Below are 17587 nucleotides of genomic sequence, written 5' to 3'. Positions count from 1 at the left end.
TTTGTTACCTGGAGAACTACCTTCTGGTTCTCAGCTGATCCATGGCATTAGATAAATTTTTGTTCAGTATTACCCGTGATGGTTCTGGTGGTGGTCTGTTCTGTGCTGTTGTGCAAGCAAAGAAGTTGTTTTAAATTTTGCTGTGAAGGTGAGTGTACCTCTAAAACCCACAACAGAACAAAAGTAAATGTTATGTACATCAAAATTATCTGTCTCTTCCAGTCCCTCCCAGCTTTCTTTCCATGCCTGCTTGCTGGCAGCAGGCAGAGTCGTGCCCCCACAGCATGGTGACCAGCACTGTGTATGGTATGTGCCCACATGGTTTTTCAGCGATCCCTGAACTATCGCTAAAGCTCTGGAATATGGTGCAAGAGAAAGCCTGAATCCCGGTGCCAGCATACCAATTTGGCCATGCCACGTGGCCTGCATGCCGCCATATGGCCTTTCATGTCTTACACTGCTGTCAAGCAGTAGAGGAGTAAGCCATGGAGTCTAACATTGTATTTGAGAAGGGATTAGGGAACAGAAAAGATGAGTGTATTTAGGTTGCTCTGGGGCTGGGATGGAACTCTATTTTCCAGCATTGTGCCATGCCTGTTTAACAGACCACCTGCTTCTGCAGCTCCCACCCTAGATGTTGTGTGTCTGGGAAGCTTAAATGCTTGGAGTTTAATTCCACAGACAAGCAGTCGTCTCCCAGCCAAAATTCAACAAAGTCCACTTACAAATCACATTTCTAAATACTTGTAAGCAAGCTACTAAATCAGTTTACTAACAACAATCAATTATCTCTGATCTGCTGTGAGCGGTTCCTCTGATTTCAAGTCCCCCTTGAGATAGGAGTGTTTCTGTTGTCAGGACAGAATAAACCTATTCACTCTGACAGTGTTAAACCCTTCGTCCTTGGGTTCGGTTGTCTTCAGTGGTTGTGGCTAGTGCCAGACAGAGATGCTAAGGTAGGCCAGTGGAGCCTGCCCTTCGTCTCCGGTGATTGCAGTTGTACTGTGTGTCTCGGGGTCCGTGTCTGCGTGAGGAGACTTTCCTGCCTGACAGCCTTGCGTGATACGGCTTGTGTTTGTGACTGGTGACGACTTCTGTGTGTGGAGGTAGGAAAGCTGTCCCTGGATGATTCTTCTTGGTTTGTGTTTGCCAGAACATCTCCAGGATAACTGGAAATCTACTCCTCCAAGTACTGACTAATCTCAATAAATTACTTGTGGTCTGTATCTATCTGGCACTGGTGGGTGTCAAATGCCTTTAGACTTTCTCTTATGTGTTTTCAGTAGCTATGTTGTGTCCTTCTGGAGTCTTTTTAAAGTTATTTTTTGTATCAATTCCTTCTTGGGTCCTTTGAACGGAGACCCCGATAACATTGAGAGCATCATTGGAAAGAATTAGAGGACCAAGAATGTAGCGTTGTCCTCTGCTGCTGGCCTCAGTCATGTTCTGCAGGTTCTCACCCCAACTGCTGCTCTGGGAGGCTCATTACCTGTCGTTGGACGCTCTCTTTCATTAATAAAAAACATGAGACTTCTTCTATACTTGGACAGGCTACAGCTACCTCCTCTCTTTAACCCTGTTTTTATTGGCACTGGCAGTGCACTGGTCTCTAGGGTTTTGGCTGTGAATTTATTCCTTTAATTAAACTGTAACGGACAAAGCTGTATGTGAATTCTGACAATTGTGCACAATGCATTTTCTCTTGTTTCCCAGCACCAAAACACAGGGCCCTTAGCAAAGCTGGTTACAACCATGCTGTTGAACAGTAAATGTAGTGACCTTTACCTGTCTGTGTTGGGGCTTCTCTAGGGAAAAATAACTATAAATAAATGCACATTGTAGACCTGATACTGTTTAATTTGGGTGAGCTGATAAGGTGTAGATGATCTGAAACATAAAGTAATTAAAATATCTTGCATGCAAACTGGAATGATGTTTTGTCAGTCAACTGCTGCAGACCTAAGAGTCTGGAAGAGCAAGAGTAAAATACAAGACCGAAGAAGCAGACTCGGATTAATGGTGAAATTTTCTGTTCCTATTCAGCTGTCACAGGTGAGACCAATAACAGAGAAATATGTTTGCTCATGAAAATGATTTAAGTCCTTTCTTTGAAAGGAGGAGGGTTGTCCAAGGCTAAGCATTCATTTTTGTACCTTTTCCGTTGCCTGTGTGAGTGGAGATGTTGCCAACCAAACCTAGCTGTAGTTTTTCAGGGGAATGTACAGCAGGATGCAGAAATGCCCTGACAAAGTGGATGCCTGAATTGGTTACATAGGATTAGCTCTTATCAGTAAGAATTTTGCTCTGACAGAACAATGTTGATTTTTTTTTTCACACTTGTTATTGTATTATGTCATTTTCATTCTAGTTACATGAAAATTACAGACACTGATATTTGTTTGTTGTTATATTTAACAAGGAGGTTATCTGTGACTGAAGTACAATGGGTGATACTGGCCAGTAGCTATGGTGTCCATAGCTGCCTCTGGACATGGGCATGGAGGCATCTGCAGAGGCATCCAGGCACGGGCGCAGAGGCATCTCCGCACAGCGGTGAGCTAAGACCTGATCCTGGCTGGCGAATGCTGGTGACTCATGCGAGATGAGGTGCTTACTCACTGGCACAGACAGGTGCAGCTAATGCTAATCACAGTCGGAGAGCACACCAGCAGCCTGGTGGGAAGTTAGCTAGCCTGTCCAAGCAAATATCTTTCTAGAGATTCCTTCATCCTACGTCTCTGTAGTAGCATAAAGCCTTTTCTCATCGTATCGGGTGTAAAGGATTTCTGAAATTGTAAGACTGTTTTGCATTGGCTTCTCTTTTGTCTGGAGTCACCCCAGAGGTCTCTGCCTGTGAAGAATAAGTTGGTTTATTGAATTAATTTGTAAAAAATTAATCTATAGCTCTGAAATGAGAAAATAATCGCAAGTAATACAGATTGGTCTGACATATGTGATTACTCACTATGGATAATATAGAAGGCATTTAAATGTTCCCTGAGAAATACTCTAAATCAAGCACAATCAAAGTTGCTAAGGAAATTACCATTACAAATAAGGTATCTTACATCATGCCCCAAGGGCTTATAGTATATAAATTTATTTCCTCATATGTATCTACTAGGAGATAACAACATAAATACCTGTAAGAAAAAAAATGGCATTGTGACATGATAAGAAATTGTAGGTTTTTGTTTAAATACTAAAAAGCACAAGGAACTCACCTTTCTATGGTGTGGTTTACTGTGGGGAAAAAAAAAAAGTACCAAATCCAGTTTAAGGACTAAATGGCAGGTGAAAGGCATCAAGCTTGCTGTTACTACTGAATTCTTCATCCATGTTCTGAATGCAAAAAAATTTTCTGTGACAGAGGACACCTTGTAGTGCTCTACTCAAGTGGTATAATGACCTGGTTAACATAGATTACTAATTCAGTGTGAACAGATGAGCATCCAAGCCACTCAAAACTCTCAAGGTACCTTTCTTAAAGATGAAATTCATTTATTTGTGACTAATCTGAAAAGTGTTCTGGATCTTCTTGACCTTGTAAGAGATACTAGATGTTTTAAAGACCTAAAAAATGAAATAATATACAGAGGCTGCAACTGTTGGGTGCTAAACCGAAAACTAGTATACAAGTTGCTTATGGAATGAGGAGTAGCCTGTTTGAAAGCGACTGAATGCTAATGAAATGGGAAGAGCTCAAAAGGTCGCCTTTTATATAGGGTGGGTCCTGTTCAACCTTTGCTAAGCTCATAGATGTGGGTAATTTCTTTGTGCTGGTGTCCTGACGCTCTAAAATAAATAAGGACAGACTTTTCCAGTTGCTTCTTTCTTTTGCAGTTGGCTCAGCTCTTACACTGCAAACCGACGGGTTGCTAGGTACTGTGGTTCTCTCTTCTGTGACCGTTCATAGCGCTCCAAAACATCGCGTCAAAGGCCTATGCCAGAATTACTAGTGTCTGCCCTTCAGAAAATTTCAGAGGCTCCTAGATCTGTGGGAATGGAGATACAACCTATATAATTTTAAACTATTAAATATCGAAAAAAACCATATCTTCCAATGGTAATATGAATTGCAGTGAATTGTTGTTGTTGGGTTTTTTGCCTCCTAAACATGGGAAATTTGTCATGCAAACCAGTAATTAGTGATATATTTCTGCCTCTCATTCAGCATCTCAGGCTTTGCTCAGCCTTCTATTAAAGAAAACCTTGTTAAGGGAGGGTTGGAGAAGTCTACTACATCAGCATATCTTCACAGGTTCCAGATAATATTTCTTTGCTGTTACATTTATATTATTGTTAAGCACTAGGTCTGTATTGCATTTTTTAGAAGCTTGATCACTGTGCTGTGTTGTGGCTTTCCTTTACTGTGTTGTAGGAAGATATGGCTGATCAGATGCATCTCAAATTAGAATGGTGAATTCTTATTATTCAGGCTAAATTACTATTGTAAAGCATCAGAATTTTGTATGATGGTTTAAAATGTCAATCATAGGTATATGTTTAGGTAGAGGCTATAATCAGATTTGCTGCTACTCTGAGGGAGCTAAAAGTAAAATTGGGACTAGGATGGGGTAGAATTAACTAATACTGATTCTGCCTCTAATGCAATCAGTAGCACTCACGAGTGGGATGGACACAGTGTGCCTCTTGGTCATGATAGAAAGGAAATAAAGAAGGCATGAAGTACATATTTTTTAATTTCTTTTCACGTCAGTCTCTTCAGCTTATACTCTTCACCTTTCTTTTCCCTTTTTCTCCCCTTCCGTTGTGTCTAGAGAACTAACTCCATTACTAGAAAGATTTAAGTTCTCCATCACAAACACATGCTTATGTATAACACTGGCTGTACAGCTTTTTTTATTTTCTTGGAGTCTTTTCCAGGTTTTAGCAATACTGCATCCAGCTCTTCTTTTCATATCACTGTCACCTTCCCAGCTCTGTCTTACCAGCCGTTGCTCTGACTTAAAGCCTTGGCTGTCATTTCCTATCCTAAGATTTTCGTCCACAGTGACTTCTATTTTCACATTGAAGCACTATTCCTTGGCATCTGTTTTCCTGGCCACTTGCTTTTCTACAGCTTCCAGTTCATGGATACATTTTTTTTGTCTTGCTCTAGGTTTCCTCCTAGACATTTCTCTTTTGTTTGATTCACTTACCTCCCCCTCGCACCTTTGCCTGTCTCCCATTGCCTGGGTTGCTCTTATTTATTCCCAGTGCTGGCTCATCTCAGCAATTACATCTTCTGCCTTAGGCATCAAACTGAAGATCACATCCATGTCAGACCTGTGACATTTCCACCACGAATTTATTCCCTCCTCTACTGCAGTCTTTTTAACTGAGTTCTTTTCCAGTACAAGTGACTGTTCCCATATTCTTGACTCTCTATTATACCTTCTCATTTCACATGTCTTTATTGGTTTAGGCCAAGAGAAAATTGTCATTTTATAGCTTTTTTTTTCTCCCTTACCTTGGTTTACATTTCCCCTTTTACTCAAAATCTTGTTCTGTTGTCCTTTCACAAAAACAGACGTTCATCAGCTGCTCTGTTCCTCTAAACTCATCACTTGCTTCAATGACCCAATTCTAGTTCCAATTTCTAGTCTCCTGCATGATCACTCCTACTCTGATCAACCCTTTTCTTTTATAATGGCAATATGATTTAGCTGACCTGTTGGAGGGGAACAGTGATTTCACTGCCTCCTACTTGGGATCACATTGCCTGTTCATCTCTCTCTGAGCTAATGGAGCTTACTGGCTTCTAGAGTTTCTCTCCTGGAAGTCCATTGTAGATCCTCTCCCAGCCCATCTTCTACCCTGTACACTTGGCAGATATCCAGATGTTAAGTAGCGGCAGTGCTGGGAGATTCCATAATGTTGCTGGCCCAATAGGTTTTTTTACATCAAATGTGTTCAAATTATAGTCTAAAAGAATGATACTGACTTCTAATAGACAGATTCTAAGTCCTTCCCTTATGCATCCTCAACTATTAATAAAGGTTCTAGAGATGGCCATCTCTCCTGAGTGACCTTTACAATTCTGTGTTTGCACAGATGGCAGACTTAAACCAAGCAAACACTTGATACGTAGGAGGGACCATCAAAGTCCTTCCAGGACTAACAAGTACAAAGGAACAGATTCTCTTTATTGCTTCGGGAGCACATATTACATGTATGCATTTAGACAGCAAATTGCTTTAACAACAATTAAAAATATGCGGGGGATCTGTGTTTTACATTTTATAATGACTGGCACACATAATAGTCATAATTTTCAACTTGTTTGAAAGCTTGAAAAAGATCTTTATTTTTGCTTTTGAAAAGAGAGTACTAGAAGCCGGGATTTCTGAAAAGGAGACTCTCTACTTGGTTAAAAATAAGTTTCACCTACCTTTCCTTCCTTTGAAAATGAAGTAAAAGTAGTACCAGCAAACCGCAATCCCTTGAAATAATTTTTCTAATTAATTTGCTGTCAGGTTGGCATTATCTTTTGGGGATGCCTTGCTAATATGTATGGATGGAACAATGACCTAAGTAACACAGGGGAGCTTACTAACTGTTTTTATCTAAATGTGCTTCTAGAGAGTGTGCTGTATGGAAGAATTAATTAATTACTCTGCCACCGACTGAAAGTGCTGTGAAAAGTCAGCTAGCCAGTCTTCCTTTCCTACTGCAGCATGTAGGACATTTCACAGTTGCCTCTTCCCTGGCTTTTTTTTTAATCCTGGCAATTACGACTTAGAAACAGGTAAATAATAGTGGTACTGTAAAGAAAAAGTATGTATTCTTGTTGCTTAGCAATTGCTTTCAACACAATGAAGATCAGCCTTTGATGGGGAATTGTATGCTTGAAAAACATTGTTTACCACCTATATCAGTTATTCTAATAAAATATATTAAAGTATATTAAAACTTTCTGCAATCCCAGACACTTTCGTAAGCTAGGAAGCTTGTATGAAAACTCACCCCCAAGTATACTTAAACTTTTGATAAATGTCCTTAATTGTCCTTGTTGTTCCAAGCAGTTTCATTTTCCTGCCAGTGCTACCAGGCCCTTTTCTTTAATCATCTCTTCTCCCTCCTCAACTCTTCCTTTGTATTACTGGCCCCTTTTCTGATGAGCTGAAATTACTTGTTACTCTTGGACTACTGATCCTATTGCACACAATAATCTATATCGATAGATAAATTATTGCATTACACTGTGTTACTGGGATGTTACGGAAGTGCAGGAAAGAGCAAGATGCCTGTTGACCATTTTTGTTTGTATATTAGGGGAACTACAGTAAACTGGTCCCTGTACCTGGTAGTCTGTCCAGGTGTTCTGGTACCCTAGGTGTTCTGTCTACCATTGCCTCCAGTTGCTTGTGATAACCTCAGGAAGTACAGCAAAATTCAGTTTTCAGAATTACTGCCAAGTTTATTCTGATACCAAGCTTTCGTGCCAGTTAGCTCAAGTCTCTTGAAATGTTCCTGTTCTCACCTCTTCTTGGCTTATCCTGGAGTAAAGCAGCATGTCTTGACAGAATTCCAATACTACAAAACGGTAGAGACTATATAGGCATTGGCTGCATGGTCCTCTGTGCATGCAACATCAGAAGTTGGAAGCATGAAGGATGGTACCTGAAACAGAGAGAGAGCTGTTCTACAGCATTTTTCAGATAGTTGTCAGCTCCTATTGCCACCAAGATCTGGAAGATATTTAACAGAAGTACCCTGTGCTAGAGGTCAGCCTTCAAAATACTCTGAGGTTGTGTACCAAGCAACTAATGTCCTAGACTTCAGCTTGGAGAAGCACCTGCTTTCTGGCTACCCAAAGCAGTGGGTGGCACTTTCACTTTTCATTCTTTGTGCTTCCACAAGGGAGAGTGGAGGCTTACTTCTCCCCACAGTCTCCTTTTTCCATCTTATTAGCTTAGCCTGACTTGCATTTCTTCCCTCCATCAACAGCCTTTGCACATCTTACAGCAGTACCTTCTACAGGCTGTGGGGCTGACATCTCGTTACTAATTTATGAATGTCCAAATAATGAGAAGCACTCCCTTAATGGACAGTGCTTCTGAAACATCTCTGAACTTGGGTAAGGAAAGTACACCCTCCCTACGTACTGAGGAGCATGCCGTTGTACAGCATGTTTTATTGCAGAGTGCTTTTAAAAAGTGAGTTTCCCTTTATTCTCCTTGCCATTTTAATAGCTTTATGAAAAGGCATGGAAATACTGTTTCTCTAATATCAGATGTATTCTCACAGCCCTGCACACCCCAATATCCCATTTTGCTTCCTGGTGAGTTAGAAAGTTCATTTTTTCTGTTTGGAATTCTAGATTCTAAGCATTTGTGTGGATTTTATTTATCGTTCAGCATAGCTCTCAAGCTTCCCTTTGTCTTTCACTGGCTGTCAGTACAGTTGAGATGTTAGAGTAACAGATCACAGTCTAACACGTCATAATTCCTAAAGCATTAAATGTTTCTGTTCTGCTGCTGTGTGATCCTCTCAGTATTAAATAACACTGCATTTCCAGTGTCCTTAGGTTAGGCTCAGGCAGATGTTTCTCTTTTTTTTGTTGTATTTTTGTTTTGTTTTTAAATAAAAGTGAATGGTGAATGGTATAGTAGCAGGTTAGGTGGAATGTCTGGTAACTCCTTTGTAGTCTCCTGCTATGGGGAAGCTCTCTATCGCAAGCCTTTTGCTTGAAGCTGAGGAAGGCATGCTAATGTTTTTGTGAAGTGTTTTGGGATAGATGAGTGAAAAGAACACCGGAATGGGTAGGGACTGGTGGGGATTTGTTGTGTCATTGATGCCTATACTGTGCAAGCAACCTCTTGCATGCAGATCAGAGCACTTTCACCGAAGGCTGGCTCTCTACTCTTTCCTGTCTCCTTCTTTAAAAAGAATTATTGTATTTATATTTAAGGTCACCTACTTTTGACCAGTTCAAAAGATGCTTGCCACTCCCTGTAGTATTTAATATGTTCTTACTATCAGCATCAAATCTTGTCTTTAACTTCGTTGCCTGGATTTTATTTTTTTTTTTTAGCCTTGCATGTGTAGAAGTTGGTTTCGTGGTGTTTATGTCCAGAAAAAAATCTTGGGTTTTGTGTTTCTAAATACATATATTGCTTAAACTAATTTGAATTAATTTACATTGTCTTTCCAGGGAAGTGCCAGGTCCCCCATCCTTTGGTGTTTCCCTCTATTTTCTCTCCCTGTGCTAGCTTCTCCAGTGTTGGCTGCTGATTTGGGGCTGTGCAGTGGCTGGCAGTGATTTCGCCCTCTGACCACACGTAGATTCCAGGACAGCAAAGCGTGCTGCTTTGGAAGTGTTCAGCTTCATCTGTGTCATCTGCAGAGCATGCATTCTTGCACGCTTTGTTCTTGTGGAATATTATTCCTTGCTTTGATGGTTTTGGTTTGTGTTTTTTTTTTTTCCTACTAGACCTTTTCTTCCTGGCCCACCCTGAGCGCTGCGCACATCTCCGTCAGTGCCAATGCTGCTGCCGTCCTGGGGGTCGCGCCGGGTGTGCCTGGGGTATGCCTGGCGATGCCCAGGAACAATGTCATGGTGTTAGACGGCTCGTTAAAATTTCATGAGAATCCGACACGCTCATCCCACAAGACAGAGCCGAACAGAGTCCAGTTGTCAAAATAATACCGAGCCAATAAGCATGTCATGGGTGGAGCTACTGCAGTATGGGTAAAACTAATTCTGAATGAAGACCTTTTTATTAAACATAGTGGGCCTGAATGAATCGGGTTACTTGGCTTGCAACAGACTAGGGAATTCCTTGATTTTATTAGTGCACACTGAAAAATCCAGTGTTTTTCTGTTAAGTCTGTGAAGCCAAAATGCTGTAGGAAAGGGATTGATCGGGAGCCGGCTGTTATGAATTTTTCATGAGCTGGTGTGCGGGGCTGAATGGCTCCGGCGCGCGTCGGTGTGTAGCTGGCAGGCAAGCCGCATCCACAGGGAGGCTGCTGACACAGAAACACTTTGGCGCATTTTCAGAGGGAGAGCTGGGCTGATAAAGGGTTTTCTGACAGCCCTGGCTTATCGTCCTTCGATTTATGCTGCTGTTGCTTCAGGCAGCCTTTCCATTTGGAGCCCAGCCTTGTGAATGAGCAGGGTAAGCTCTGCCGATTTATCAGCGTTTTTAATCTGCGGCGATGCCTGCGTGATGTGTTTTTGTTACGTTTTCTGAATGGTGAGAGCTCACATAAGGTCTAAGCTATGACAGCAAAAGATTCTTCTAGGGAACTTGCTACTCCAGAGTCAGAGATTTACATAAGGACTTTCAAAGAACAAATGCATCTAGAGCTCGAGCTTCCCAAGCTGCCTGGGAACAGACCTACGTCTCCAAAAATTTCTCCTCGCAGTTCACCGAGGAACTCTCCATGCTTTTTCAGAAAGTTGCTCGTGAATAAAAGCATCCGCCAGCGTCGTCGCTTTACGGTGGCACATACATGGTAAGATCTGCTGGGTATCAGTGCGGGTTTACAAAACTGTGTGTGTAGCTGTGGTTTTAACAGGGAAAAATGAGCTGAGATTCATTCACGGTACTCCCTGCAAGTGTTAAATGAATCGAGCAGAAGGCAGCCAAAGTATGTATAATGCAGTGCCTTGACAATTGTCATTCAGCTTCTGTTCTCTAGAATAAATCCAGCCCATTATTCATGTGTGCCATGGTTAATCTCTGTCGAACAAAGGCAGCAGCCGGTAACTTTCCCAGGCGTTATGTTGTTGTAGGTAGACCACATGAATTCATTTCAGAACCTTCAAGACATGTTTTTTTTCTTTGCCCATCAGCTCTGACTGCAGATGACAGTACAGCGCAGACCAGGCGATTTGGGCAGGGTACTCGTGGAGTTAAATGCTGGAAAGGGCTTTAACTTCACTGTGAGGGGCTTTTAAACAGTTTTTGCTGGCTGCAAATATCCCTTCTTTCAGCCATTTTTTTCAAGGAAACTCAGGTTAAAAGAGTCGTTTTTTTTTTTTTTTTTCCCCCTCCCTTCAAATTACGAACGCCAAATAGTCAATTTGCATGCCATTCCAGTTGATTGTGAGCTGCCTCTGACTGTCAGTTATCCCGGTTAAACCATGCCATAAACAGTAATCAAAATATGTAATCCAGGAAAATCTGTAAGAATCTCATTGGTTCCTTTTCTAAATTTACTCTATATGTGTCTTGTACAGTCCACCTTTTACATTCCAAAAGTCTCTATAAATATGCACTAGTTGACTGTGGGAATGAAACCAGAAAACTTTCAGTAACGTGAATATTTTTAAACCCTGCTCGCACATAGCCATAGCTGTTACCTTAACTATTCCATAGACTGAATCAGAGGAGAGAGGATGAGGCTATCCCATTTGTATCTGTATGGGCCAGTTGTTTGGGGGTATCTGAAATACCCATCCTTGTCTGCTACTTTTTAAAATAGAACATTATTTTGAAATGGTTTATTTGAGTAATGCTGAAATATTTCAAAGCTGTATTTACTTCTAAAATGAATTACTAATTGCTTAGAGTGGATTAGTAGCTCTTACAGTTGTTCTGTGCTGTTAAACAGTAAGAAAAAGAACAGAAAAAACTGTAAACTTTGATACCAGGGAATTGTACTGAGTAGAACTGGGATAACAGACTTTTAAAATGCATTTGGGGTGTAGCAGCATTCAGTTTGAATTAGAATTCTAGAATCATGCAGACTTTCTGCTTTTTTTCTTTTTTCTTTTTTCTTTTTTTTTTTTTTTAATCCAAACAGTAATAACAGCCACCCAAACCGGTTACATGCTGTAACGGTTTCAGTATGTTCTTTAGCTTCCTCTAGCATTTTAATTGGTTGTGGTTAGTAGTGTTTAGGTTTATACACATTAATTCCCTTGAACATCTGTCATATCTCTCAGCATTGAAACAGTAGGGTGCTGCTCATCTTACCCCCATAAGCGTGTTTCAAGAAATGCGTGCTGTGGAAAGACGGTACTGCTGGGAATTAGTAGAGCAGAATGTGGTCAGACTCAACACAGGGTATCTGTATTGTTTGGTGGGGAAAAAAAAAACCCAAAGAGACATATATATGTACACAGAGACATTTGTAGATGTAACTAATAATCTCTACTTGAGTCAACTTGTAAAGGAGGTGGGATTACTCTAGGTTCATTTTTTAATGGAAAGATGGAAGGTTCTCATACTCTTTCAGTTTTTTAAAGTTTTTAACATCAGGTGGTTATGAACTGCACATAAGTGTTTTAACCTTAGATAAGGAGTAAACTATTGCAGAAATGAAGAAAATCACCCTTAGAAAGAAAGGTTTCAAGAATGTTTGTGCGTGAGTACGTTTAACCCAGTCAAAACATAATAGCAAATCCAGACATATTTTCAATTTGCTTTAGCATGTTACAAAGCAGGAAGGAATTTAAACTAAGTGTGATACAACATCTCATTAGAAAGCGTGTCCAGCTGTTGCATGTGTGTTGTAGACAGTGTACTTTCAGCTATGTAACTGAATTTGCTTACTAGTTGTAAATTTGTTGTGCAGTGTATGAAAACATCATCACCTGTGCTAAGCAAAAATGCCACTTATGTAAGGTGTTCTTTTGTGTTGAGCTGGGAAGTAGTATCTGGGTAGCAAAGGAATTGCCTCAGGAGTAAATGTACAGGAAATATCAAGTGCACAGTAATACAAAGCAAGGAAATTAATTCATACTGTTGGATATCATATAATCTATAACTTTCATAGCCTCATAAACAGTGAAATTGCTCAGTTTGGGGATTAGTGGTGTGGTAAATTATGATCTTTCACCACCTTTATAATCATTGCTAATGTTGTTACTTGATGAATCTTCTGTTCCCTCTTCTACGCCCCCCATTTTCAGTTTTCTGTCTTCCCTTGCTCTTCTTTCCTTTCCTTTCCTTTTTAACTAATTGCCTTTTCTAGGCATTTTCCTTCTTTCATAACAGAATACATGTCTACTTCTTTCTCCTGATTATGCTGATGAATTCTCTGTCATCACCAATCTTTTCCAATATACAGTCGTCAGATCTTATCCAAAAAGAATAAGAAAAAAAAGATTTTTCAAATTTTTTTTTTTTTCAAATCAGGCCATGACTCAAATGCTTCTCTACTCTGAATCTTTCTTTTCCTCAGGATCCAGTTCTGATGACACTACATGACCAACAAGTCACCACAGTTGCCTTCAGACATCTGTCAAGCTGATTCCTTCCTGCTCCAAACCCCTTAAACAGTTTGCCATGGCTGGTGTTGCTGTGTCCAGTCTTCAAATACCTCATTCATGTAAAATAACAGTAGCAAAATTCTAAAGCCTTCAGTCTTTTCCTCTACCAGAATCCACAAGTCTCCTTCTTTTCTTGCGTCAAGCGTTTTTGTCCTGGAGATCCTAAAAGCCCATATCCTATTTCTTCCTTTCTGCTCATTCTCCTTGTATCAGATGCATTTTGGGGCTTTTGTGAGGAAAAGAGCAGGCAGTAGCTGACATGACTTGATACCTGTTAGTAGCCATCTAAATTTTGAACATGCAGTGCACCCTAGTTGCAGAGTTTCCTTTGCAGTCACTGGAGAGAGCACAGCATCTCCAGAATATAAGGGGAGACACTTGGTCAACAGCGTTTTCTCGTGTGAGGCAGTGCTAACACAGAAACAGCACGTTCCTTCTCCGGTGTTCACGGTCTGTTCTCCCTCGCTCTGGCCTTTAGCCTGAGGACTTTCAAAGTGACAGTTTTAAAAATAGTTTTTATTTTCTATAGGTCTGCCGTCTTATTTTTGTCAAGTAATACTGTTAATGTCATTGGGATTACACCCAAAACAAGGTCCTTCTCAGCAACGTCTTGGAAGATCCTGAATGTCTTCTAAAAGAAAACAGATATTTTCTAAGTGCACTCTGCTGCTTACAATACAGTTTTATTTATCTTGCAATATTTATCTTCAAAATTATAAATAGTTCTTCAATAATATTTATGCAACCTGAATCACTTATTCAGTTTCTTAATATGTAGACAGTCATTGGCTATGCTGTGTGATGAGCACGAGGTTTTAAATGAAGTGATTTTTAAAATTGATGTTTATTGTCTTTTCTTAACTAAGACTTCTGTGTTGGTGTTTTTTTTTTAAATTAATTCACATTTAGCTTTCATCACTTTAGTGGTTTTAAGCCTGGTGTTTTTTTTTTTCTTTATACCTGTTATCTAATTTATAAAGAAAATGCAGGACAGAACAGAAATGGTGTACTAGTAAATTTTGCTCTGTTTTTTCTTTTGGTTATCCTTCAATGCAGTTGAAATACAGACATGTATTTGCTTTTTAAAATGTAATGTAAAACATAAATCATATGCTATCCTTAATTTTTTGAAAACATGATCTGTTTTCATTACACAATAATCTTCAGTGGTGGAATTTAGTAAGTTAAATAGTATGGCACAATCCAGTCAGAGGGGTAGCATTTGATTTTTTTCCAAGCTTGGTGAATAACAACTGATCGGTTTAATTACTTGAAGCTGCAAAATGTGCTTATAGGCAAATGAAAGCTATCAAAAGATGTCACGTTTTGTTTTGTTTTCTGATTGTTGTGCTTCTAGAAACAAATAAGAAAGACTTACCTGGTGGCAACCCACACTGGGAATAGTGCTTCAGAAAATTCGATTTTTGGAGACTGTCTACGTACTTGAAATTTCTGAGGATAACAGGCATTTGTAAGATCCATAAATTTCTCCAGTGGTTTGGTCATGTTATGGTGGTGCGTACAAGTTGAAGGACAGAACTCATGCGGTGGAGCGGAGCTCCTGGTGGGACCTTGTCCCTGTTGGAGTCCCTTTCAGCACCAAGCCTCACCGCGTCCAACTGCGGTGAGGTGGCCTCTGCCCTGTGCTGGCACCCCATGGCCCAGGGCCCCTGATCTGAGATCTCTTGGCCAGCTTCATCCAACACTTGGGCTAGAGGAACTGACTCTCGCTTTTGAGGCCAAGCTAGGGTCTCCCACCATAGCCTGTCTCCCTGAAAGTACTGTATGATATGCTTTTGGACCTGTTTCAGCTTTGCTATATATATAGCAGGATGCATTTCCATAGCTGTAGCGTTGAGTAACACACTTGTCTTTACTTCGATGAGCTGATCTGTTTGTGTTTCTCACTGACTGTTGATGTGATTTCAACCTTCTTTTTTTTTTTTTTTTTTTTTCTTTTTTCATTTTGGAGAAATAGAATGATTCTTTTGCTTTCTGGAGTTTCTTTTTCAAACTGGGACTGGTATTGGACACACTGTGTTGCTCAGTTATCTACTGAAAGGCCTAGGAGAAACAAACTGAAGTGAGTAGGGAAAAGGACGGGGAAAACCCAGAAGGTTCCTCTCTTTCTGTCTGCTGAATATGTTCTCCCATCTGTCCTGAGGAGAGTCCCTGAGCGCTAGCAGCAAGTGGCAGGAAGGATTCCAAAGGACCTGAAGGTGAGGAGGAAAGAGCCTTTCAGACAACAGAAATAAGCACACACAACAAACAGAACCAGCTGTGTGATCTTTAGATACGTTCTGACTGTATATATTGCCTCTAAACCCTGTCTACAACCACGGAGGACAGAAAGAGAAGAAACTTCTTTCATCCCCCAACCACTTATGTGGGAAAACAGGGTGTTAAAATACTCGTGAGCCGTTAAAGATTTAATCAAAGTACGACAGATTATTATATTAATGATAATTTGATTTTGGTGGATTCAGCCGTTTCTGTGAGAGAGGGAGAGAGAAAGAGAGTGGATCCCTTCTCAGAGAAATAAACACTGTTTCTGGAATTTGTAATACCTTTAAGTTTTTAATGTTTACAGTGTGCTAATCTATGAGGAATATAGATTCAGAGAGGTATCATGACTTACTGTGGTGGCTGAGATCTGCCTAGAGAATCCATGACCTCCAACTCTCATACACAGGCTTAACTATTAAGTTAATGTTTTCTGTGCCGAAATGGTTTCTTAAGGAAGCTTTACCACTGCGTTTAGCTTTGTTGAAAGCTATGTTGATGTGTGAAACTTGCCGTTGTGATAGCATCTACAGATTCATGCTGTATGTCTCCAGGAGGTACAGTTTGCTTCTTACATGCTCGAGTTGGTTGCCAGGACAGACTGATAAACCATGAGTGTGTCTGCCACATAATTTATGCAGTGTAGATTAGCTTCACTGCAGATCTATACATTCTCTGGTCCATCACTGTATTTTAAAAATTTTTTTCAGCTTTTTTGTTTCTGAATAACCACAGCTGGCTCACCTCTATGTTCTCTGTGTTTTACTTGTATTACCTGGCATTACCTTAGGAGAACATCACGTGGGTTCCACAGTGGTGGCATGTTTCTGTATCGCATGTCACTAGTTTGGGGTAGTTTGACAAGGTGGCTTTGTAGGTTCTTCTATAATGATTATCATATGGGCATTCTGCAACAGTAAAACAATTACTTCAGGTTAAGACATGATGATGTTCTTGGCAGAGGTGAATTAAAGCAGTGCCACAGAAAATGCTCTGCTGATTCTGTGATGGGTGGATTTGCAAACACAGATTTGGAGAGGTAGAAAGAAGAGACCAGATTTGGGAAGCTACAATGTTGCAAATTACAGTTGCTCTCAATTTCCTGTTGGACTACCTGAATAGGTATGATAGACAAAATGTAAATAACAAACCTGAACTCTGCTCATGGGATGCTATGACTTTTTCCAGGTTTATGAATCAATAGGCAGCATTGCTTGACATGCGTGAGTTCCTGTCTCAGCACAATATAAGGCTATAACTGATAATAATAGACATTCGTGTAATGTACTGAAATAGTGACACACAAGCATCATCATAGAATCATAGAATGGTTTGGGTTGGAAGGGACCTTGAAGATCATGTAGTTCTAACCCCCCTGCCATGGGCAGGGACACCTTCCACTAGACCAGGTTGCTCCAAGCCCCATCCAACGTGGCCTTGAACACTGCCAGGGATGGGGCATCCACAGCCTCTCTGACTAACCTGCTCCAGTGCCTCACCACCCTCACAGGGAAGAATTTCTTCCTTACATCTAATCTAATCTACCCTCTTTCAGTTCAAAGCCAACACCCTTTGTCCTGTCACTAAAAGTCCTGTCCCTTGTAAAAAGTCCCTCTCCAGCTTTCTTGCAGGACCCCTTTAGGTACTGGCAGGCTGCTCTGAGGTCTCTGCAGAGCCTTCTCTTCTCCAGGCTGAACAACCCCAACTCTCAGCCTGTCCTCATAGGAGAGGCTCTCCAGCTCTCTGGTCGTCTTTGTGCCCCTCCTGTGGACTTGCTCGAGCAGGTCCATGTCCTTCTGATGTTGGGGCCCCCAGAGCTGAACGCAGGACTGCAGGTGGGGTCTCACGAGAGTGGAGTAGAGGGGGAGAATCCCCTCCCTCGACCATGCTGCTGGTCACACTTTTTTTGATGCAGCCCAGGATACGGTTGGCTTTCTGGGCTGCAGGCACACATTGCCAGGTCGTGTGGAGCTTCTCGTCAACCAACACCCCCAAGTCCTTCTCCTCAGGGCTGCTCTCAATCCACTATACGCCCAGCCTGTATTTGGGCTTGGGATTGCCCCGAGCCATATG

The 17587-nt window shown here is 40.9% G+C and overlaps 1 protein-coding gene across 2 annotated transcripts in view; it reads left to right on the top strand.

Moving 5' to 3' along the window:
- PDE4B (phosphodiesterase 4B) overlaps positions 1-17587 on the top strand; it is a 194105-nt gene that overhangs the window by 12700 nt on the left and 163818 nt on the right. Inside the window, exon 1 of one of the 2 annotated variants that reach the window (XM_049807417.1) lies at positions 10129-10467. The exons of the other annotated variant lie outside the window; for it this stretch is intronic. Coding sequence (XP_049663374.1) covers positions 10232-10467 — 236 coding nt within the window. The 5' untranslated portion in view covers positions 10129-10231. Of the gene's footprint in view, positions 1-10128; positions 10468-17587 lie in introns of those variants that run through there. 2 annotated transcript variants of the gene reach the window in all.

Source organism: Accipiter gentilis, chromosome 8 (assembly GCF_929443795.1).
Source record: "Accipiter gentilis chromosome 8, bAccGen1.1, whole genome shotgun sequence".
Lineage (NCBI taxonomy): Eukaryota > Metazoa > Chordata > Aves > Accipitriformes > Accipitridae > Astur > Astur gentilis.
This window is presented reverse-complemented; position numbering and strand designations above follow the sequence as displayed.